The 23,256-nt window shown below is 39.8% G+C and overlaps 1 protein-coding gene across 2 annotated transcripts in view; it reads right to left on the bottom strand.

The window, feature by feature from the left end:
* Positions 1-5,610, bottom strand: part of LANCL1 (LanC like glutathione S-transferase 1) — a 37,095-nt gene extending 31,485 nt beyond the window's left edge. The window contains exons 1-3 of one of the 2 annotated variants that reach the window (XM_049614986.1): positions 5,516-5,610; positions 5,113-5,209; positions 1,675-1,792 (exon numbers count right to left, since the gene is read on the bottom strand). In XM_049614986.1, coding sequence (XP_049470943.1) covers positions 1,675-1,792; positions 5,113-5,193 — 199 coding nt within the window. In that variant the 5' untranslated portion in view covers positions 5,194-5,209; positions 5,516-5,610. The other variant, XM_049614987.1, reaches the window with a different exon arrangement.
* Between the last annotated feature and the right edge of the window lie 17,646 nt (positions 5,611-23,256).

Raw genomic sequence — 23,256 nt, 5'->3', positions numbered from 1 at the left:
ATAGCTCACCTGAATGAGTAGGACAGAGATTTCAGTCATTCTTTTTGTAGTAGTCAGGGAATTAAATCTAGCCATCTGTCTTAGTATTCTTTTTTTTTTTTTTTTTGCCAGGAATAACAAAATAATAGAAACTCCAAATATATTGGGAAAAGATCTGTAAGTGTGGGCTTTAGATGTGGAAATCAAGAGGAAAGCTAAAGATAACCACGCATTGTACTTGTTCTATTTTGCTCAAATACTTGTAATTTTATTTTTTTAATTTTTTAATTTTTCTAAAGTTTATTTATTTTGAGAGAGAGAGAGAGAGCATGAACAAGGCAAGGGCAGAGAGAAAGGGAGAGAAAATCCCAAGCAGGCTCCCCTCAGTCAGAGTGGAGCCTAACTTGGGGCTGATCCCACAAACTGTGAGATCATGACCTGAGCCAAAACCAAGGGTTGGACACTTAACCAACTGAGCCACCCAGGAGCCCCAAATTCTCACAATTTTAAATAAAAAATAGTAATGTTCATTTAAATGACAAATGTTTTTACAACTTTCTTCTTGAAGCAAAATACTTTCACATTTATTCTCATTTTCAATAAACATTGTATTAAGCTTCTAAAATCCCCCGAAATTATAAAACGAAGCTAAGAAGGCAGGCTGAACATTAACTAGTCCATTCCTTTTATTTTAGAAAATAATGACCTTAAATATCCCTAACAGAATTTTATTCTGATTTTTCTCTGCCTCCCCGCCCTCATAAGGACAGAATCACTTGTCATTACTAAAAGGTTTGCTATTAGTAAATTCCTGCTATAGAAAAACTCTCCAAGTGCAGTCCACAGAGGACTATATACATCAGGACCACTGAGGCTTGCAAAATGCATATTCCTGGGCCTCACTCAAGACCTGCTAAACTGATATCTCCACTGTGAGGCCCAGGAACCTGCATTTTCATGACAAGCAACCTGCCTTAAAATCTAATTCCTTGAGCTGAAAACTTGTTCTTCCTTTTGCCTTCTTTTCTGAGTAACTGGAAAACACGGAGTCTCTAAACCGTGCTTCAAGATTATAAAGCCGTCTTTCTGTCTCTCTACATCAGTAAACTAACTCAAGTTCTTCAGCATTCCTTCTTTGGTTTGTCTCTCTCTCACTTCCTTGAAACCTATATACTATTTCTTCCCAAACTCTGTCCACATCTCAATAACCAGCAAAACAGTGAATGCAAACCAACTAGCGATGACTATCTGGAAGGATCAGTTCAAGCAATCTATGGTTCACGCTGTGTTCATGTACGATCCCTGTTTGTTTCCTGTGGATAAATTGCCTTTATTTCTGTTTCACATGTTGTATTCTGAGATGCTTCCCAGCTCTTCCCACTGAAATTCCATCTCCAAATTGACTATGTAATGCTAAACATCATGTTTTCTTTCCACAAGCAGCTATCCAAATTTGTGTCAGGTATGATATATTCCATGAATATGCTTACCCTGCCCTAAATTCAGAGCACTGTTAAAAACCCAAAGATATCAAGGGTAGGCTGAGAGCACCGCATTCTCCTGGAAGCAATTACTCATATACAGATGCAGTAATAAGCACTTAAGGGCGTCCCATTCTGTCAGACAGCTCTCCAAAGGTAATGCTTTGGCTCTCCTCTGTAATGCTTATGCCAGCTCACGGTCAGCACTTCATACCTGTCCAGCCAGTGTAAACAGTGCTATCCCGAGGGTCTGCTGACTTTAGGCCTCTCTCCATTTGCTGAAGAAGCTCTCGAATCTTATTGTTCAAGCGTTGTGAGAACTCAGGAGTTAGCTGTAAGTATTAAAGGGAAAACAAGTATCAAAAAATATGGACCACTCAACTTCCCAGACTATAGGCTATCAAAAATAGGAGGGTACTTCATTTCCACTTAGGTCACATTTTTTTTTTGCCTGGGAGAACTGGACAATTATTTTACTCTTAACAACAAATTAATAAAACTTTAAGGTGCTACTATATTTTCCTACTCAAGGCAGGAAATACTTTTGTTGCAACTTAAATGTTTTACATAAAATTTGTAAATAAATGCTAAAATAGACTGCTGTAATTTCCACCTATTAGGGAACATCTGTTACTTAAACCAATATTTTTTATTATAATAAAAATCATTTTAATAAACTAAGCACAAATCATAAGATGTTTGCTATTTTCTAGCCATTCAAGCAGCAGCAATATTAATTTCCAAAAGAAACACTCTAGTTGTTTTTGTTATTTAAAAAATGAGGATAAACATTTATTAAAGTCCATCTGTGAAAAAATGGATAAACAATTTTTACAAATTGTAGAAGTAGGATAAGAAAATCAAAATAAATTCATGGATATCAGGAGGCTTAGGCAGAGTAGAAAGAATATCAGACCTAGTATCAAAAAACCTGTGCCCAGCATAGTGCCTGGCAAAGGAGGGGCTTTGCCCAGATGAATAAGGCTGCCTATTTCTTTATCTGTGATTGGCTGGGTGATCTCGCTCTACATATGACTTCTTTATGCTTCAGTTACCTCTATAAAATCAGGATGATAATACCTGCCCCACCAATTTCAAAAAGTACTTTGAGGATCAAATGAAATCATGGGCCTTGGGTCTTTCACATTCAGGGATATAAATGTTGATATTTTTAAAAAATTTAAGCAGTCCAAGGGTCTATAACAAGTAATTAGTTGGATATGGATTAAAAGCACACTAAAGTGGAGGCTGTGGGTTAGTGACATCCATATGAAGGCCCATAGATGCTGGGCAAACTGTGAGGCCCACATAATCATTATGTTATTCATCCTACAGGCAACTGAAAAACATTTTGAAAGTTCTGTATACACTGAATCATGAAGTGTCTTAAAAGGTCACTTTATGTATCCCTCAAAAATTTTAGGAACCTGCTGTGATTCCCAGACTTGGACTTTACAAAGCAGTAAAACTTCAAAAGGTTGGGGAATATCACATGGTTACAAACATTTCATTTCACCATAAGGATTATAAACAAACCTAACTACTACCTGTTAGCATCATAATTTCATTTTTAAAAAGGGCATCTCAACACTGAAAAAAGTAAGAAGACAGTATCAGAATTATTATAAAAAATATAAAATTTTACTTCTGAAGAGCATCTCTGATAAGGCAAACCAGACTATCAACCATATCTGGATTATTTATCCTGAAGCACCACTATGATCCCTTATTTTATACTCTGAAGAAGAAACCACGTTGTTTGACAGACACACTCCCATTATTTAACAATTTCTGCCAAGAGCTTAAGATTTCAACAAGTCTTGAAAATACATTTAGTAAGATAAAATATACTTCAGTATTAATATAAAAGGTCTATAAATCTCAACTAGATAGAAGAGTGCATCTACATGAGGACATGTCATTTTCTGTTCATAGATCACGGATAATTTATCGTCTTGCCTGGCCTTACTCTGAGCCCAAGAATGAGAACACCTCAATCTCAGGAAGGGAAGTCACTTCCTATTTGTCATATAACTGCATTTAATAAAGGTAACCTGCCTGACAAAATTGATTGTTTGTGGCAGACCACAAAATTATTCAAACTCTAGCAATAATTTGCAGACTCTCCAAAAGCACCCCCCCCTTTTTTTTTTATAGACGCCAGAAAACAGACCAATTCCTAATTGGAAGGTCTGTGTTAACAAATTAAGGAGGACAGATCTCCAGGGTCTGAACCTTGATGTTCGACGTTAAACAATTTTAGAACTGGTATGCTCGTTTCTTTCTGGAATCTCTCCAAAACCATGTGTTAGGTGATAAATCACTTTACTTTTGGACCAAAGTTTAAATTTATGAATACCTTTTTTCTCCCGTGGAAACAGTTAAATTGGTAAAAGCATTTAATTTATAAACAGTCTAAATAGCGAGCTGTATTTTACTGAAGGCTTGTGTCATTTGGATAAATCCTCAAACGTTCTCTTTGCCAAGTTAGCATGAAACAGCAGGTCTCTCTCCAACAAGACCAGACAAAATACTTGAGCTTCAGGATCGGCAAAGCTAGACAGAACACAGGTCCAAATGGCCAAAAGGAAGCCATATGACGTCAAGATTATTCTAAGAAGCTTTGCTTGGGTAGTTCAATTTTGGTCTAAAAAAAATCGACTGACTCTAGATTCATACATATTTTGGTACTCTTCTATCCTGCAACTCTTCTCCATCTATTTCATCCCTCCCACTTGCATTACTGATGATTATGTTAAGTTAATCCATAGTGACAAGTGTTTTAAGGAAAGAATCAAAAGAGCCACATAGAGTTGACTTGGCAGATACAAAATCTCTAAGGCCTTTATACATGTGAAATGCTTTGCGCATGATGAGTTTAGAAGGAATAAACTGGTAGAATTAAAAGTGTGTGCACTTCAAAGAGATCACTCTTCCAACCTAATGCACTCTCATTTCTCAACTAGGTATTCTTAAAAAGAACTGTATTCCCCCTTAACAATTACATTCACTCAAAGAGGCATGAGAAAACACAGGCCTCTGGTATCTTACATCCAGCTTCTCTTTTGCTCAGTGGCTTATAAAGTGCTAACCATTAATTTACTGGGTTTTTTTTTTTTTGTTTTGTTTTGTTTTTGCTTTCCAGCTGTGGGGGTGTTCTGCAGAGTGGCAACAGTAGGAAGAATTTCAGGCCTATGTCCCTAATTTCTCTTAGCACTTTCAGTTTAAAGATGTCTTTACCACACTCTCCAATTTACGCTCATCATTTACCCTGCCCGTATATGTGTACAAATATAAAGCAATAACATGGCACATGTGACATACCACCAGGACTCCTCCCTTCTTAAAAATGCATACCAAAATCGAACAAAACTACAAAACTACATGGAAAACGCCATATTCGTCATTTTTGTAATTTAAATTATCAATGACTGAGGTTATTTCAGTTATAAATTATTAATAACAATGACTTTTACAAATGTTAAAACTCAAATTGCATATTTTGACATGTATTTGATATATTTATCTTCCAATTATATATATATTTTAAAAGGGGATGCTCATCCCTTTCTTTCAGGCAAAACTGAGCTCCTTTCTGAACACCAGGGCCTGGATGGAGGTAGGGATGCAGGCAGGTGTATCCCAAACTCACCCTCCCGGCAGAATCAAAGTAGCCTTCGGCCAGGGATTTGTTAAAATCGGCATAAGGATTCGGGAAGGCCCTTTGAGCCATGGCGCCGGAAGCGAGCCTGCAGAACAGGGAAAAAAAAGAACCTAGGTTGAGAGAGGGGCCTCGGCCGAGTTGCCAGGACAGGGGCAAGCCGCCGAGCAACACCTTCCTTGCAGCTCCTGGGCCACCCCGCGGTCTTGGTGGTCTGAGTGGACCCCGCGCCGATCGTGGCCCGGCTGCAAGGGCGCTGCACCTCCGCGAAAAGGCTGTCAGGGCCCCGCGCCCACAGCGATGAAGGGACCCCGTTTTGCACCCTCCGTTCCCACTCCCGCGATTTGAAGCTAGGCACAGCGTCCAGAAGCCCAGCCAGGCCTCGGCCTCTCACCCAGCAGCCTCGGACACCAACAGAAGCCACGCTTTCACCGCCCACTTCCTGCCAGTCGGACCAATCAGAACCTTCGGCACTCTGGAGGCCCGCCCTCTTCTCGCTTACAGTTTGTTAAAGAGACAGGAGTGTGATTTCTAAAAGCTACAAGGGTGATTTAATTCCTGGGTACTTCGAATGCGGACGTACCTTAGGGTAACGTGCAATTGTGCCCCATATTTCCTGCCTTTCTTTCTCTTAATATTTGTTTATTAAAAAAATAATTCAGGTCCACATGATTCATAAAAATTAGGAATGTATGTGTAGAAGAAAAAAAGACTGCCTTGAGATCTGAACATATTCGTATTTCTACCGCTCAGACTGAATAAAACAGGGAGGATAATGTCTCTCCAGAGACCTTCCAAACTTTTTCTTTTGTTTCTAAAAAACAAACAAACCCCCAAAACCCAAAGAGACAAAATAAAAAAAAAAAACCCACTGCCACCATTAACTTCATCAAGGACAGAAAACAGGATTATGTTGAAGAGCTGTAAAAAGAGTCTTTTGGGGATAATTGATAATTTAACCTCCAAGGTACTGAAGAAGAGATGTGAATGCCTAAGGGACAAGCTGTCAAATGGCAATTAACACTTCAAGGAAAATGCATGAAAACACAAATCACAGCTCTTAAGAATTTTGATCTGCTCATTAGCCTAAATTGGACTGTAACACTGTGTACCCGAGTACTTAAAAAAATTAACGAAGTCCAACAAAACAGGACATCCATAACTTTGAAATTCAATGTTTTAACTGTCTCCATTATCTGAAAATCAGTCCTTTCATTTACACTTAAATCCCACCTGGTACACATTGGGCCCGTTCTGTTGCTCAGAGAATTTTGGAGTCCAGTTTAAAAAGTCAGAAACAGTCACTCTCTCTGCTCTTTGCCTTCCTCTGGTTTCAGTGGAGGACTCTCAAGCATCAAACATCCAATGACTGAAGCTCAATCACCACCCCACTGCCACCTTGGCTTCTGACCCCCTCTGGCTCAGTCCGTTTTTTAACTGTTACTTCTAAGACATTTGTTAGCTCCTTCACCTAATTCATGAAGATTTAGTAGAGGCCCTCAGTGAATCTCAAATTGGATAGCCTTCCTATTTTAATAGATGGGTGTGTGGGGGAGCAACTCATAAGGAAGAAGAGGAAAGAGAGTGAGAGGCACTTTATCAATTACTTTTCTTGAATTATTAATGGCTTACTATCAGTTTATCTCACTCACAGTCTTTATATGAGCAATTAAAAGCAGTGTGGTATTTAATAGATTAATGACTACTACGGGGAAAGAGGCAAACTAAGACTGTTGATTGTGCTTGAGCAGAAATAAGAGTAGAAGCGGGTAACGATGGAAGGAGAGTAAGTAGGAGAGTAGGATGGGAAAGAGGAAATGAGTATCTTGGTCAGCCTGAAGGACAGCCTCTCAAAGACCGAAGAAGTAAATGGAAAATGCAGTGAGGTTGTGTAGAGACTATAGGGGTTCCCAATCTCAGCACTATTGATATTTGGAAAAGGATGCTTCTCTGTTGCCTGTCTCGTTCATTGCAGTATGTTTAGCAGCATCCCTGGCCCCTGCTCACTAGGTGCCAGTAGCACCCAATCCCTGAGTGGTCACAACCAAAAAATTTTTTACAGACATTGCCAAATGCCGACTATCCATGGGAGGAGGCGACAGATTACCCCAGGGATTGTGAATACAGAGATACTATAACCAAAAGTGTTTAATAAGATTAGGCAACTGTCTGGTTAATTCCAGTATCCTCATTCAAGATTTAGCTTGCTGGAATAATGTGCTGAAAAATACAGGAGGAACTTGGGGAGAGGTTTTGTTGTGTGTGTGTGTGTGTGTGTGTGTGTGTGTGTGTATTTAAATCTCAGGTGCAGAAACGAGCTAATCATACTCCTTGGTTTTTAGTATAACATTATTGGTGCATACAAGACCCTATTCTAATTTTTCTCTTAGTTCCCAGTTCCCACCCATTCTTCTCCTCTAGAAGGCAAACACCACAATATGTTTAATTTATATATCCTTTGGAAAATATGGGTTTTGTAGGAATGTCCTTTAAAGACTTTTTTTTTAACATTTGTTTATTTTTGAGAAAGAAAATGTGTATGTGTGAGTGGGGAAGGGGCAGAGAGAGAGAGAGAGACAAAGGATCTGAAGCAGGCCCCTTGCTGTTAGTGCAGAGCCCTGCTTATGGTTCAAACTCAGGAACACTGAGATCATAACCGGAGCCGAAATCAAAAGTCGACTTCTTAACCAACTGAGCCACCCAGGCGCCCTCGTATGTGTTTTAATAAATGGAATAGTGCTGCAAATACTCAACAACTTGTGATTTAGATCTGTGTTGCTCTGTATACAGTTGGTTGTATTAGATAATGTATAATATCTTCATAGTTGTCTCCACCTCGTTTTACTTATCCTTTCCCCTAAGGATGGGCATTGTTTCTCACTTCCACATCATAGATAATACAGCCAGGTAAATCCAGGCACATCTTCTCAATCTGTATGCGAGTATTCTTGAGATATATACCATAGTCCGCCCTCATTGGTGGTTTCTTTTTCCGCAGTTTCAGTGCCCCATGGTCGACCTTTTGCTGGAAGCAGATGATCCTCCTTGTGACAAATTGTCAGAAGCTCAATAATAGCCTAATGCTACCTCATGATGCCTACGTTGTTCACCTCCCCTATCTCACTGTGCAGGCATTTTATCATCTCACATTATCACAAGAAGAAGGGTGAGTATAGTGTGATATAGTACAATAAGATATTTTTAGGGACTCCTGGGTGGCTCAGTCACTTACGCCTCCAACTCTTGATTTTGGCTCAGGTCATGAACTCATGGTTTGTGAGTTCGAGACCCACATTGGGCTCTAGGCTGACAGTGTGGAGCCTGCTTGGGATTCTCTCTCTCTCTCTCTCTCTCTCTCTCACTCTCTCACTGCCTGCCCAACCCTTCCCGCTCGCTCTCTATCCCTCTCTCTCAAAATAAGTTAATAAACATATAAAAAGAAAAAAAATTAAAAATAAGATATTTTTAGAAAAAGATACCACATGCACATAACTTTTATTACAATATATTTTTATAATTTGTCTATTATTATTGTTGTTTATCTCTTACCATGCTTAAGTTATAAATTGAACTTTATAATAGATATGAATGCCTAGGGGGAAAAACATAGTATATGTAGGGTTCAGTGCTATCTGTGGTTTCAGGCATCCACTGAGGATCATAGCTTCCACAGATAAGGGGGGACTACTGTACCCATTGCTGAATCAAAGGACATCTTATACTTAGTTTCCCTAGTCCCTTTAGATTGCTTTCCAGAATACTGGACGAATCTATATTCCCTTCAATAGTATCTAATAGTTTCTGTCATTCCCATATCCTCTCCAACACTGGATATTATTTAGTGTTCTAGTGTTTGCAATTTGTTTTTGAGAGAGAGATAACGAGAGTGAGGGAAAGGGGGAGAGGGAGAGAGAGAGACAGAGAGACAGAGAGAGAGAGAGAGAGAATCTTAAGCAAGCTCCATGCCAAGCTCAGATCCTGACATGGGGTTTGATTTCCCCACCATGAGATCATGACCTGAACTGAAATCAAGAGTTGGATGCTTAACTGACTGAGCCAGCCACTCTGGTGACCCTAGTTCTTGCAATTCTAATGGACAATGTGGAAAAGTCATCCATCGATGGTTAAACTTCCAGTATTTTTGTTGCTAAATATGTTGATTGAGTTTTTCTTCATATGCCTTTCAGACATCTGGCCTTTCTCTGAGATTTATTTATTCATATCCTTCACCCATTTTCCTCTTAGGTATTGCATTGTTTTCTTGTTGATTTACAGGAGTTGTCTTTTGTTTTTGTTTTTGGAGGGGAGGATATTGCAGGTATCCTTTGGCTTTAGAATCTCCACTAATCTGTTAGCTTTTTCTAGGGTATCTTTCATTGAACTCTAATTCTTCATTTTAATGAAATTAAACCCATCCAACTTTGACATTGGGATTTGAGGATTTAGCTTCATGTCCAAAAAGTCTTTCTCCACTCCGAGGCTACAAAGATGGCTTTCTGCATTTTATTTTCTTATATTTTAGATCTTTAACCTACTGGAGTTTACTTTTGAATATAGCATAAGGCATGGATCCAAACTTACTATGGGGAGTGTATAGAATTGTTTTGAAAGTTCAGATACAAAGTATGAACAAGTTCTCTCTTTGTTAGTTTGAAGAACCCAAAGAATCTCTCCCTAGTTCTGACTGAAAAGAAAAAACGTTTGGCATTGACATACCTGTGCTAGTCTTCTGGAGCTGTCATAACAAAGGGCCATCAGATTGGGTGGCTTAAACAACAGAAATTTATTGTCTCACAGTTCTGGAGGTTGGATATCCAACATAAAGGTGTTGGCAGGGTTGATTTCTTCTGAGGGCTCTCTCTTTAGATTGCACATGGCTGCCTTCTCCTTGTGTCTTCCATATGGTATCTCTGTATGTCTGTTTGGTAATCTCGTCTTATAAGGAAACCAGTCCTAATACAGTAGGACCCACTCCAATGACCTTATTTTACCTTACTTGCATCCTTAAAGGACCTGTATCTCCAAGTGCGGCAACATGCTAAGGTACTTGGGAGTTAGGGCTTCAACATATGTATCTGGGGAAGGGGGAGGCAATTTAGCCCATAACAGCACTGTTTCATCTATGGCTGTAGTGGCTGAACACATCTGTGGTTAATATAGTTTTGACTGTCGACAATTTTTCAAGGACCATTTCATTTTTGATAAATCTAGAATAATTTTTTTTGGAAAACATATTATAGTGTTCCTTCTCCTAATTTGTAAATGTGCCTTGTATGAACTCTCAGGAAATAATCATTGTATTATTGCCTTTAAAACAGAATACTCTAGAAATCTGGTAATGTCAATGGTAAACTGAGAAAACGAGTGTCTTCTGAGGTCTCTTTCCTTCTGTCCTAAGACCTTAGTTTCAAAATGTTATAATGTGCACTAGTTAGGGTGAAAGTAAGTTAGAGTTATAAAGAGGCTCAAAAACATGGCAGGGAAATGAACACATTTGTTTTTCTTTACTTTAGGTTAGCTTTGCTCCTTGAAGCCATTCAGGATCACAGATTCATTCCATCTTAGTGTGTCACACTTGTCTGTAAGATCCATAGTGGTCATAGGCATATCTGTATTCCAGCCTGTGGGAAGGTCAGGGAAACACAGGGGTGCACATGCCTTCAGCTCCAGACCAGGAATCCATTGCTTCCGGAGGATTCCACGGAGGATTGAGCCACCTCTAGCCTCCCAGCAGCCTGTGAAATAGTCTTCTGCTGAGCTGCTGAGTGTCCAGCCACAATGCAAGAGGACTGCTTTTGGTGGCCAGTTACTGGCTCCAATGCATAATGGCCGTTCTAGTAGCTGCTACTACGTGTATCCGATCGAGGGCATGGCATGCTTACATTTCTGTGGTATTTCCTCTGCTTCTGACCTCCCAGCAACCACACATTCTCTGTTTCCTCCTCCAATTTCCCTAGAGCTTTCTTGGCAACTAGGTCATTGACCTTTGGTAGAAGGTGGATCATGAGACTCCATAGTCTCTCTTTTTTCTAGAAAATTCTCCCCCTTCACAAAACAAAACTCACACACAAAATTTGGCAAATGGCTGTTGCTTTTTACGCTTTTCTCCTCAGTATTGCATCTGTTGTGGAGAGTACCCTATTTCGTTTTCAGCTCAAAGAAGCATAAAGCAAGAGTTATCTAAGCTTGAGTTTAAAATCACCATGCTGTTGGTTTAACATCCAGCTGGGACTTTTTAATACAGAAACAATTTCCTATTTCATTCATAATAGAGAATTCATGGATTGACAGGAGCTATTGCCAGTGAAGGAAACAAGATCATAAACACACATACACCATGCACACTGCAGTACACTTTTAATTTCCCAGAGATAGTATTTCCTATGGTGCTGGCAGCGTTTCCTCCCTCCCTTGTCAGGACTGTTATTAGTGTGCGGACAGATTCTTTTCTCTAAATGTACCTGCTGGGTGAGAGCCACTCTCATGTGAAACACAGGTGTGCTGGGGTTTTCTTAGGAGATGAAAGACTGTGGAGTACGGAAAGCCGGTAAAAAAATGTATAAACATTTAAACTGTCTTGTCCTCTCGACACTTAATATTTGAGAAGGGATCTTGATCAACCGTGTTAGCCCATGTCTTTACAAGCAAAATGAAAAAGGAGCTTTCCCCTTTATTGTTGAAAATATGTACCTACATTGCATTGTTAAAATTATGCGGGTCCCCGTTTCTCTCTATGCTTAAAATGTGTAATGAAGGTAGAAGTGGAAAGTATCCCTTACCAGAGCAGACTTCTTGCAGCGATGAGTCATTAATCAGGAAGATTACATTTTCTTCCATCCCCAGTCAACCATATAAAACTCACCTATGGAATGGAGATGATGTATTGCCAAAGCCCCATAAAACAGTGCCCCATTTTGAGGTATTTTTTTGGCATATCTGGCAGTCCTGTTTCCTGGCAGGGTAAGGTAACCAACAGAGAGACACTGTGGCCCAGACAGTCTCTCTTTTAAGCTTCAGAATTGCCTCACAGCAGGTACCTTTCAGTTATTTAAAAGAGAAACTTCAAAATTTTCTGACTTGCTCGGTAGCCACGTTTTCCGTGCTTCTTTTTTCCTTCCTATTTGCCATGAGAGGCAAGAGTTCAAATGTGACGGTGAGTAACTACAGGAGAAGATTAGCTTATGATAAGAGTTGGGGGAAACTGCACCTGTAGAGCAATGTGGCTTGAGGAGTATAACTTCGATCTGGAAGGAAACTTGAGGAATTCAGCTGCTGCCATGTAGGATCATCTGAAACCGATCACATTACTGGTCGACCTATAGCTGCGGTGTAGACAAGAGGGGCTGTAGCCACAAGGAGGAGCTGACCTCTCTGCCATCGTCCTCCAAACCTGGGTTGAGCCTTAAAGCTGGGGGCCAGAGCAGCTCTTGGAGTTGGCAGAGAAAGCAGGGATCAAATGCTCAGGCTTAACTTTCTGCCCCCTGGGGGACGGGACTTGGAGTCCAAGGGGTTATACAAAACTTTTTGCCCTGGTAACTTTAAGTTCTAGAGCAGTATTGCTGATATATTATGACACCTTGAGAGCTTATTAAAGATACAGATTTTCAGACTTCACTGCCAGAGATTTTGATTTAGAAAGTTTGGGTTGAATCTGTATTTTTAAAAAACAACTTCTCCGTATGATTGTCTTTCTGACTAAACTTTGAAAAATAACTGGTAACACACACACACAGAGAGAAAGAGAGAGAGAGAGAGGGAGAAAATCTTGAATACAAAAACTATGGTGCTAAATGGTAACAAGTAAATTCTGTGAATTATCATAACCTCCAGTTTATATTTGACACGTTATTGTTCCTCACGTATTTCCCGGGCTACTATTAAAAAACAAAAGAAAAAAAAAGAAGGAAGAGAAATGGCTGTTTAACCTACCACAACCTCTACTTATGGGTAGCTATTTCACTTGAGATCCTTCTGGAAAAGGAGCATCCATACTCCTTTTGGCGGCTGATTAGGGATTTTAATATCCTCATACTTGTAGGAGCTCTTTGTTGGATGTAGCCTAAATATCTCTCAACCAGAAGTTTAGACATGTTTTGAGCAAGGTGGAGAGCAACTCGTCAGGACACGTCTTTTCGAGTTGCAAAACTTTAACTCGATTTTCTTCAGGCAGAATTGTTCCATTGAACACATTTTCATCATGGGGCCTAACTCAAAGCTCTTTAGTAAAGCCCTTGTCCTGAAGCCCAGGGGCCAGGCAGAGTAGTGCTGAGGGTTGTTTTTTCATCTTCTTAACCCTGTCCCTGGAGAACATCTAATGACCGGTCATTTGGGGGAAGTATAAGCGCCCAGAACCCTTGCTTCAATCTGGGATCAATCTGAAGGGACACCTTAATCTAGAGCTGCCCATGGGACTGGCTGGGTCCTCTGCTGCAACTGCATTGCCATCAGCTTCTCCCACTGCTCAGTCTGCCCCTCTCCTTTACCACCCTCATTCCAGAGGCGCCTTGCAGTAACCTCCTACACGCAGCCCCTCTCTCAGGGTCAGTTTCAAACGACCAAGCTTAAAGCAGGACCTATGACTGTCTTTGCTTGCTTTAAATCCTTACTCTGTAAATGAATCCTACCCTATACAAACACACACACAAAAAGTACATTGAAACACATCTTTGTCGCTACTTACAACTTCTGGACATGAAGTCTAATTCAAGAATATTCTTCACCTTCTACCCTCTCATGTCCTCAAAGAGTCTATACATTGCTTTCTCAGAAGAATCTACTGAATAACATGTCACTCTGCTTGCCTTTCGTGTGGCCCTAGCTGTAGCGATACTCCAAACCACCACCTCTTTCCTGCTTCGAGCTTATGGTCATCTCTCCCGTGCCCTCTGCCCTTAGCCATTTAGATATTCGGCAGGAGGGTTTGCACTCTGGTGACTTACAAGTAGCTTACAAATCATAGGTGGATCCTGATATATAACAGATTGAATTTGAATCATCTGAATTTTGTGGCAGCTCCATAATTTATACATGGGAGTGGCTGAAGCAGCTGTCCCATGGGGCGGGACACAGAACAGGATTGTTTGGACACGCATGTGCAAAATGCTTCACATAAAACAGAAGAGCATCAACTGTGCGATTTAAGTTACAAGGGATGAGGAAGTGGATGGAAATTACACCATGTTCCTCCAAGCCACTTCCTGGCAGCTGCATTCTTTGAATGACCTGCTGTTTTTGTGTTTAAGATCATCTTAGGTGTTAGTTAGTACATCATGATGCCCCTGTGCCCCCTTTAAAGCTAAGTCTGATTTCTCTTTTTTAGTTTTCTTTCCTCCACAGTTTGTCTTTCTTCAGAAAGAGTTTGGATAGTAAATTTACCTTTACACATGTTTGTGCTCCCAGCTATATGTATCAATTTGTAAAAAGCCAAATGGAGAACAGTTTAGCATCAGTGAAATGTCAGGAAAATGCCCAGAAGGCACCAATGCAATACTGGAGTTTCGAATTTTGAGAATGGAATTAGGCCACTAAATCAGTTTTCCTGCCTATGTCAGGGACCACAGGGATATGTCCTAGTTCTTTTTAAAAAGGGGCATCTGAACCTCACTCAGTATAACTCACAGGTCTTTGCTGGGGACCTGTGGGAAACCTTTGGACTTGAAACTAATTGAATCTGCATTGAAATGGCCTTTTCCTTTCTTTATTAAATATCTGATTTGCTTTACAACCTTTTTCTTTGGCTTGCTTGCATTATTCTTTTTTAGCTGCACATGTTGGCTATTTTCCAAGGTTGAAAGAGAAGAAAGAAAAAGAAAAAAGATCAGGACTGAATTATACTGTTTGTTAGATCATGAGTATAACTTTCCCCTTTGTGTTAGAGGAAAGGACACACCTCCTCTGATTTAGAGGGGAGATGAGCCAGTTGTCAGTGTAAAGTATTATCATAATGTTTCCAGTGCTATAGGAGGAGCAAAAACATTCTTTCTATTTGAAAAGTGAGGAAGGAGGGCAGCATATGTCTGGGCTCATCATTATCATTCAGACCCATACCAAGAAAACTCTGTCTCTGATTGCAGGCTGAATTTGCTCATGACCACATTTCTTTTCCAGGGCTCGACAGATTGCAGTTTTCTAACCGTCTCCTTATTAGCATGCTGCCTGTTCTCTCTATCTACTCCTGCTGCACCTGCTGTGGTAGTGATTGTGTATATAGGTACCATTGCCTTGAGAGATTAAGGGCGCATTGTGAGCAGGGCTAAACCAATGGATTTATCAGGGTATAAATTCCGCCCATCTTTTGAACAATAACGGAAACATCTGTCTTGTGAAAGTAATGTTTCTCTTTGGGAATTCTGGGTTAAAAACTTGTGTTTACCACTGCACCTATATCCCCTTTCCCACTCCCGTATCTCTTTTACTTTTTAGTTTGTAATTGCATGCAATAGCCAGAAAAATGGTAGAAAGGTTTACTTTTATATATATAGAAAAAAAGTAGAAATTATTTCTCAAGTTTACTGAGATTTTTCTAGCAAATCTAAGAGAGGTCTTAGTGGACTGCAGATTCATACTTTTCGTGAATACTTTACTTTCATACACATCTGGGAAATTAAAGTTGCAACAGATGATTAAGGATTATTGCAATTTGTCCATTGGAGATCTTAGTAAGAAAATTACTTATTATTTTAATATTTGAAAAATTATTTGGTCTCCACTGAAAATTTATAGATGATGGGAAAGCTTATCTCTAAGGCTTGGATCAGGGCAAACAGCCTTCAAGAAGGACTTTAGTTTGAGTACCTTTTAGGACTGAAGAATATATATCCCACAGTTTAAAAGGAAAGGGGTTTTGGGACACCTGGGTGGCTCAGTTGGGTAAGCACCCAAGTTTGACTCAGGTCACGATCTCACGGTTTGTGAGTTCGAGCCCCATATCGGGATCCATGCAGACGATGCAGAGACTGCCTGGGATTCTCTCTCTCTCTCCCTCTCTCTCCCTGCCCCTCCCCTACTTGCACTCTCTTTCTCAAAATAATAAATAAACTTAAAAATAAAAAAAAATGAGTAAAAGGAAAGGGGTTTTCCCCTTTCTCTCTCAGATGTTACTATTTGCCACTAGGGTTAATTTGACTTGAAGAGTGAGGTATTCAACTGCTGCTGACTTTGTCTTGAATTTCTGGCCAGAGAGCTTTTTAGAGGACAGATGAAATCTCTTGGTGCAATATGGGTGGAGGTGTGTTGGCACTGGTTCACTCCCTGACAAATCTCAGGAATGAATGCTTTCCTCTCTGCATGTTGACTACCAGAAGTACAGTGGAGCGACCTAGAAACACGGCTACACTATTTTCATGTGTGCATGAGGGAACAATGTTCCCTGGTGCATTTATTGGCTAGAACTTTGACATTTCCAATTTGGAGGTCATAGGAGCAAGTAAATAAATATTATGTAAGGAGCAATCAAAGATATGGAAATGTAGTGTAAGCCAAAAATCATAAAATGGGGAGACGGAGCCATAAACTAGTCATAGGACCTCAGTTATACTTGCCTTTCCCCATGCTATCATAAGAATGAAAAGAAGAAGGAAGGAGGGAAGAGAGAAAGGAAAGCAGGAAGGAGGGAGAAAGAGAAAAAGACATTTCACTTTATATATAGTCTTGCTTCAGTTGGAGGGCGATTCAACTGTGAACAACATTCTGTGTTATGTTAGCATGTAAGTTACCAGCATTGTTCTGCCTCTCAGCACACCAGTTGGGAAATTTCTTAGAGCTGGAGCCTGGTTGCTAACCTTAATACTCTCAAAGGTTATGTAGGTATTTGTATGTTTATAGACCTACCACTCATCCCACAAACTGTCCCCACTATAGATTGTAATTGTTCATAATTCCTTCTTTTCCCTCCTGCACAGCCAGGGTGAGTTTCTGTATGTGGGTTTATGTCACTTTAGTTGATCAATGTCAGCATTGGTTGTATGAGAGAATTTTGTATCTAATACATGCATTGACTTTTATAAGTAAATACAGAAAATCTTTTAAAAAATCTTAAAATCTTAAGTGATTTTACAATAGCATTTTATTTTTTTATTTTTTTTTTATGATGAGAACATTAAAACTTTATTCATATGACAACTTTAACGTCTATAATGTACAGTCATTAACTAGAGTCACCATGCTGTCCATTAGATCCCTAGAACATAAACATTATTATAACTGAAATATTGAACATTTATTTATTTATTTTAAAAGTTTATTTACTTTTGAGAGAGAGAGAGATAAAGGATGTGGGGGAGTGGCAGAAAGAGAGGAGAGAGGAGAAAACTCAAGCAGTCTCCGTGTACTGTCAGCACAAAGCCCCATGCGAGGCTCAAACCCGAGCCAGGCAGGTGCCCTGAATGTTTGAACCTTTACATCAATATCTCTGTTTCTTCCACACATCAGCCCCTGACACCCACCATTCTATTCTCCATTTCTATGAGTTCAATATTTTTAGATTTTACATATAAATGAGATCATAGTCTTTATCTGTCTTATTTCACTTAATATAAAACCCACAAGGCCCATCATGTTGTCTCAAATCAGAATTTCTTCTTTTTAAAAAGCTTTTAAAGTTTATTTATTTATTTATTTTGAGAGAGAGAGAGAGAGAGAGAGTGCGTGCAAGTGAGCAGGGGAGGGGCAGAGAAAGAGGAAAGAGATAATACTATGTAGGCTCTGCACTTGATCAGCGCAGACCCCGATGTGGGGCTGGAACTCATGAACCATGAGATCATGACCTGAGCCAAAACCTGAGTTTTGGACCTGAGTCCAATGCTTAACTGACTGAGCCACCCAGGCACTCCAAAAGGATTACAATAGCATTTTAAATGCAGAATTGGAGATTTAAAAATGATGCATATTAACATCTAAATGTATCCACTGCAACTTGAACTCCTGTTCCAGTTGTGGAGTTGACTTTTGCATTTGTATTGTATTGCATTTGCAGACAGCTCCGGGATACTTGGGATACTTGCAGGAGGTAGTGGGGATATGGGGAAGGACCTTTAGTGGCATAATAAATTGTGATAGTGTATATCAAGTGTTAGAAGAGAGGCTCTCTTTTTCCCATGGTGGCCATGACCGTAATTAACCGAAGTCAATTCTTTGGAAAACTGAAGTGGGATTGTTCAATTTTTGGACCCACAAAGTATCATCTACAATTTGAGCCATGCAACACATGTGTGTACAGTGTATTTGTTGGCCTGTTAATGTAATTCTTGAAAAGCTTAGTTTATACTTTTCCTGTGTGTGTGAAATAAGAATATTGTCTATAGAGCTCTAGCTTGGGAGTCCAGTCCTATTTCTTCCTCAGAAGTCTCTTATCTCAGAAATCTCTTATCTCAGTCTCTCAAAGCTCCATGGTCTCTGGATTCCTCATGTATAATAAGATACAGGAGGTTGTGGGGGCAAAGCTGGAAAATCCCCCAAAGCTGATGCTCTGGACTGGGACACTTTATAATATTTCCAGGGAGCTAATTTCTGAAAGCCATTAATCAGTTTATAAACACATTCTTTGACACGAAGGTTTGAATTGTATATTGGCAGGAATTGTTTGAATAATTGACTTGAATGAGTTTAATTGGTTATAAGGGAGTGCTTTGTTTCTTTGGCTGATGTAATTACTGCCTGTACTCAGTTCCTGCAGGAATGATTTAAATGTTGGATGATGTATCAGAATTGCATTGGTTGTACTAGTGTGCATTTGATGCCTGTGGATTTGTTTAGGTCTCCCTGGTGCTCTGTGTGTCCTGTGACAGTGGGCGTTACCATCTTGCCATCACCATTAGGGAACCAAGGCTCTACCAGTTACCCCATAAAAAAAATATGTAGGATCACCTTCAGCAGATCTGTTGGCACTAGGGATTGAAGATGCCTCTCTCCTAGAGGAATCTTTTCCTGGGGGCCCTATTCCAGTTAAAGGACCAAGCTTTCCCTCCCTCCTGTTAGCCTGAAGAATAGTCACATCTCAGTCTCTCTGAGTCTCAGTTTTATGTCCTTAACTTAGCAGGGGCCTCAGTAGAGATTAAAGCATGGGTGGCATCAGAGCTGGTGAGAATCAGCTGATCCACTGGCAGCCACTGCCCCTATGATGGGGGAGTTGCTGGTAATCAAAAACTTGGTGGCACAGCCAAAGCCAACACAGTTGGCTGTTATGAATTGACGTTGAGGCCAACCCAATATACCAACTGACAAGAGTTGGTCAACAAGAGTTGACAAGGCTTCACTATCCTTCCAGAATTATTCTTCTGTGCTGTACCGTTTTATGATTATATAACATTCATCTCAGAAGTCTCAAAATATATTGTAAGCAATAGCAGCGTTTGCTCACTAGAGAACCTTTAAATGTAGTTGTACAGTTTAATGACCCACAACTTTATGCTTTTTACACATAGAGAAGTAGAAGTTCCAAAAGGTTAAGTTAATTGCCATAATCCTCTCGCAAGTCACTACAGAAGTCAGAAATAGGATAGCTACTGTGAATGGGTAGTGGACAATTTCTTTTCTTCGTTGAGAAATGCAGGCGAAAGCCTTTCATAGCATTGAAGTGATCATCTGCAGAAAATAACTTTTCATGTGTTCTTTGGATGAAGTGTAGAGGATACCTGCTTTCTTCACCCCCCACCATAAAGCCCAGAGGGCCACTGCTAGCAAAGAGTCTAGTAGAGAATATTTTGTTTCTTGCCTTCCTTGATATGAATTTAGGATTACATACTCAGGAGAGCTAGTAAGAGAATATGGAAATCTAATTTCCAATAATTACAATGAAAAGAGAAATTTCTCTATTTCAAGGTTCTTGAATATTTTGTGTTTTGACTGCTCTGGCTTGTTACTCCTCCTCAAAAAAAAAAACATTTTTAAATAAAATATAAAGGATTCAAAGAAAACAATTGCATTGAAATATAGTTATCAAAATAAACTAAAAATCGTGATACAGTAATGTATGTGCTTCTTATTTACACATTAAATTTTTTTTAAGTTTTACTTATTTTGAGAGAGAGAGAGGAAGAGAGGGAGAGAGGGAGAGAGCGAGCATGAGTGGGGGAGGGGCAGAGAGAGGGAGAGAGAGAATCCCAAGCAGGCTCCACGCTGTCAGTGTGGAGCCCACCTCAGGGCTCCAACTCATGCACCATGGGATTATGACCTGAGCTGAAACCAAGAATTGGACACTCAACCAACCAAGCCACCCAGGCACCCCTAAATAACACAGTCTAGTGGCTGGCCTAATAATCATCACAAATTCAAAGTAACAGTATATACATTATTTCAATAGATGTGGAAAAACTGCAATAAGAAATAAACATCAGGGGCGCCTGGGTGGCTCAGTCGGTTAAGTGTCCAACTCTTGATGTCGGCTCAGGTCATGATCTCACAGTTGTGAGATCGAGCTCTGCGTTAGGCTCCGCCATGAGCATGGAACCCGCTTGGGATTCTCTCTCTCCCTCTCTCTCTGTCCCTCCCCCACTCATGCTCTCCTTCTCTCTCTCTCTCTCTCTCTCTCAAAATAAATAAATAAAAATTAAAAAAAAGAAATAAAAAACATAAGTAAATTCCTTTGACTTCTATTCCCAGACCCCTGTCTGTGGGTTCAAGATGAAGAACTCCTTCTCTGAACTCCTTCTCTGATAGAAGATGAAATCATCTTCCATCACGTGCTTGTCTGAGATGGTGTTCAAATAGGTTTTCTGATAGGGGGCAAACTGGTGGCTTCATTGGAGGGGAACTTCATTGGAGGAGTACAGATGATTGCAGTAAGAACACAGGCCAGGTGAATCCTAGATCAAATAATAAAGTAATAAAGTTGTGGGGTTTTTTTGTTTGTTTGTTTTTGTCTCATTGATCATTTTTTTTCCTCCATAACCTTTCTCCAAGTGAGGTGCTAAGTGCTTTTGAGTGATATTAACAATTAAATTAGATTTAATTGTTAGTGACAATGCTTTAGACTTTACCTGGATATTAAGTATGTACATTTACATAGAGTCTACAGGGAGACAGCACTATTAAATCCAAAGGAATCTATTGCCAATCATGGATCTGAGGGTTCTTTTTGGGCACTTGGATAATGGGTAAAGGGATATTTTTGTTAGTTACTGATACCTTTCATTCACCTTGTGGTTGGCTGCTTTCACACGTACTCATAAGCTAGTTGTAGGTTTTATTGGGCAAACAGGGGAAGTAGTTCTTTTTTCAGTTTGCTCTCGGTTCTATTTATCCTGGCAGTAACATTTCCCTAGGGGCAGGCAAATAGTCTTTCAAGTTGAACATCTCATTTGCAGTGCTGTCATTTGAAGTGATAGTCATTTGTAGTTTGTAGAGGAATGATTTCATTCATATGAGTGAACAGATGGGTTAATAAAGCTGTCTGAAGTTGTAATCTGGTTCACAAGCTATTTCAGGGACATCCATCATGGTGTCATGATGCTGGATGCTGAACTACCAATAGTCTATTAGATTATAAGCACCTTGAAAACCAGGGTTAAAGCTCATCTAAAGCAAGTCCATATTAGCACAAAGTAGAGAAGTATGCTTTACCTCTAGGCTTTAATAGATAAAGGTAGTGTAGAGTATGTTGCTGTCATGTATCATAGAGGAAAATATTTAAAATAAATTAGTTTCATAAAAAAGAATTAAAATCAGTTTTGTGCTATTTTATTCTGCATGTGTTTTCTATACTTCCTAACACTTATTATAAAATGGCTTTGCCATCTTGAAAGAAATGCTCATGTAAATGCAAACACACTTTTTAAAGAATCAATATTGTATGAGCTTTAGGGGAAGGGATTCTTTTTTTCTTTTTAAATATTTATTTATTTATTTTTGAGAAAGAGAGAGAGAGTATGTGTGTGTGTGTGTGTGTGTGATCAGGGAAGGAGCAGAGAGAAAGGGAGACAGAATCTGAAGCAGGCTCCAGGCTCTGAGCTGTCACCACAGAGCCCCATGTGGGGCTTGAACTCACAAACTGCAAGATCATGATCTGAGCCAAAATCAGAGGCTTAACCAACTCAGCCACCCAGGTGCCCGGGATTCTTTTAAATTCGTTGTTTGAATTGTGTTTCCAAGCTCTCTTACTTTTTGTAGCGAGCTTGGTTTTGTTTCATGCTTCACTGCAGTATGCACTGAGATTTGTTTTGAAGCCATATAAGAAGGGAAGATAGGGAAGACGGGGTGGGGGGGGTACTGTTTTGCTGGACCTCTGCTAGGCTCAACTGTCAGAATGTACGTGGCATGCACCATGGTGCTTGTTACCATAAGTCAATGGCTTCTGGTCCTGGCTTCATGTTAGAATAACTTGGAGAGCTTTTAAAACATACCAATTAAATCAGAATCTCGGGGTGGAGGGTGCTGTATCTTTGGTACGTATTAAACGCACTCTAGGTGATTCTAATGTGCAGTCAGTGTTGAGAATTATTGAAAAAATGGGTGTGAACATCAGCCTATGAATTCAATGGACAAGAAACAGAACTCAAATTATTTTTTATTCCTAACCTTGATTTTGCTATTAACCTCACTTTTTCCCTTAAGGTTTACGTAACCTCACAGTTCCAAGTTCTTACAGAGTGCAAAATTGGAGGGAACGGAGGAGCTTCTATTCGTAGGTCATCTGTCCACTGAGGTTACCTTTGGGTGCCTGTCATCACACTGGCATGATATTCTGGGTCTAGCGGTGTGGCATGCTTGGAACCTTGGCATCTTTCTGTGATGTGCTGCATTCAGACACCAGAACTAGGTAGGACTAAGGGGGGCCACAAAAGTCAGCAGAGCACGAATCATATTCCAACGCAAAAAAAGAAAAAATTTGAATTAATGCAAAACAAAATCCTTGTCGAAGAGTAGAGCAGAATTTTAAAGAAAGACGAGATCTGTACACCTTCCATCAGCAGCCTCTTTCCTTGTGGGAAATACAGTCTCTCTAGCAAGAGTACACTTTCTTCCTTCCTGTCCCTTCCAGGTGAGGAAAATCTCATTTAATCCAAGAAAAATCCTTTTGCCTTCATGTTTTCATATTTTACTTGCATATCTGATCTCTTAGGACCATTTTCTCTTATCCTCCTCCCCCAAATGGGCTTAGACTTTTGGAAGCAAAAAATATGAAGGAAAGTTTTTAGTGAG

This window comes from Panthera uncia (genome assembly GCF_023721935.1).
Source record: "Panthera uncia isolate 11264 chromosome C1 unlocalized genomic scaffold, Puncia_PCG_1.0 HiC_scaffold_3, whole genome shotgun sequence".
In the NCBI taxonomy this organism is placed as follows: domain Eukaryota; kingdom Metazoa; phylum Chordata; class Mammalia; order Carnivora; family Felidae; genus Panthera; species Panthera uncia.
The sequence above is the reverse complement of the archived record's forward strand: the minus strand, read 5'-3'. Positions and strand labels throughout refer to the sequence as shown.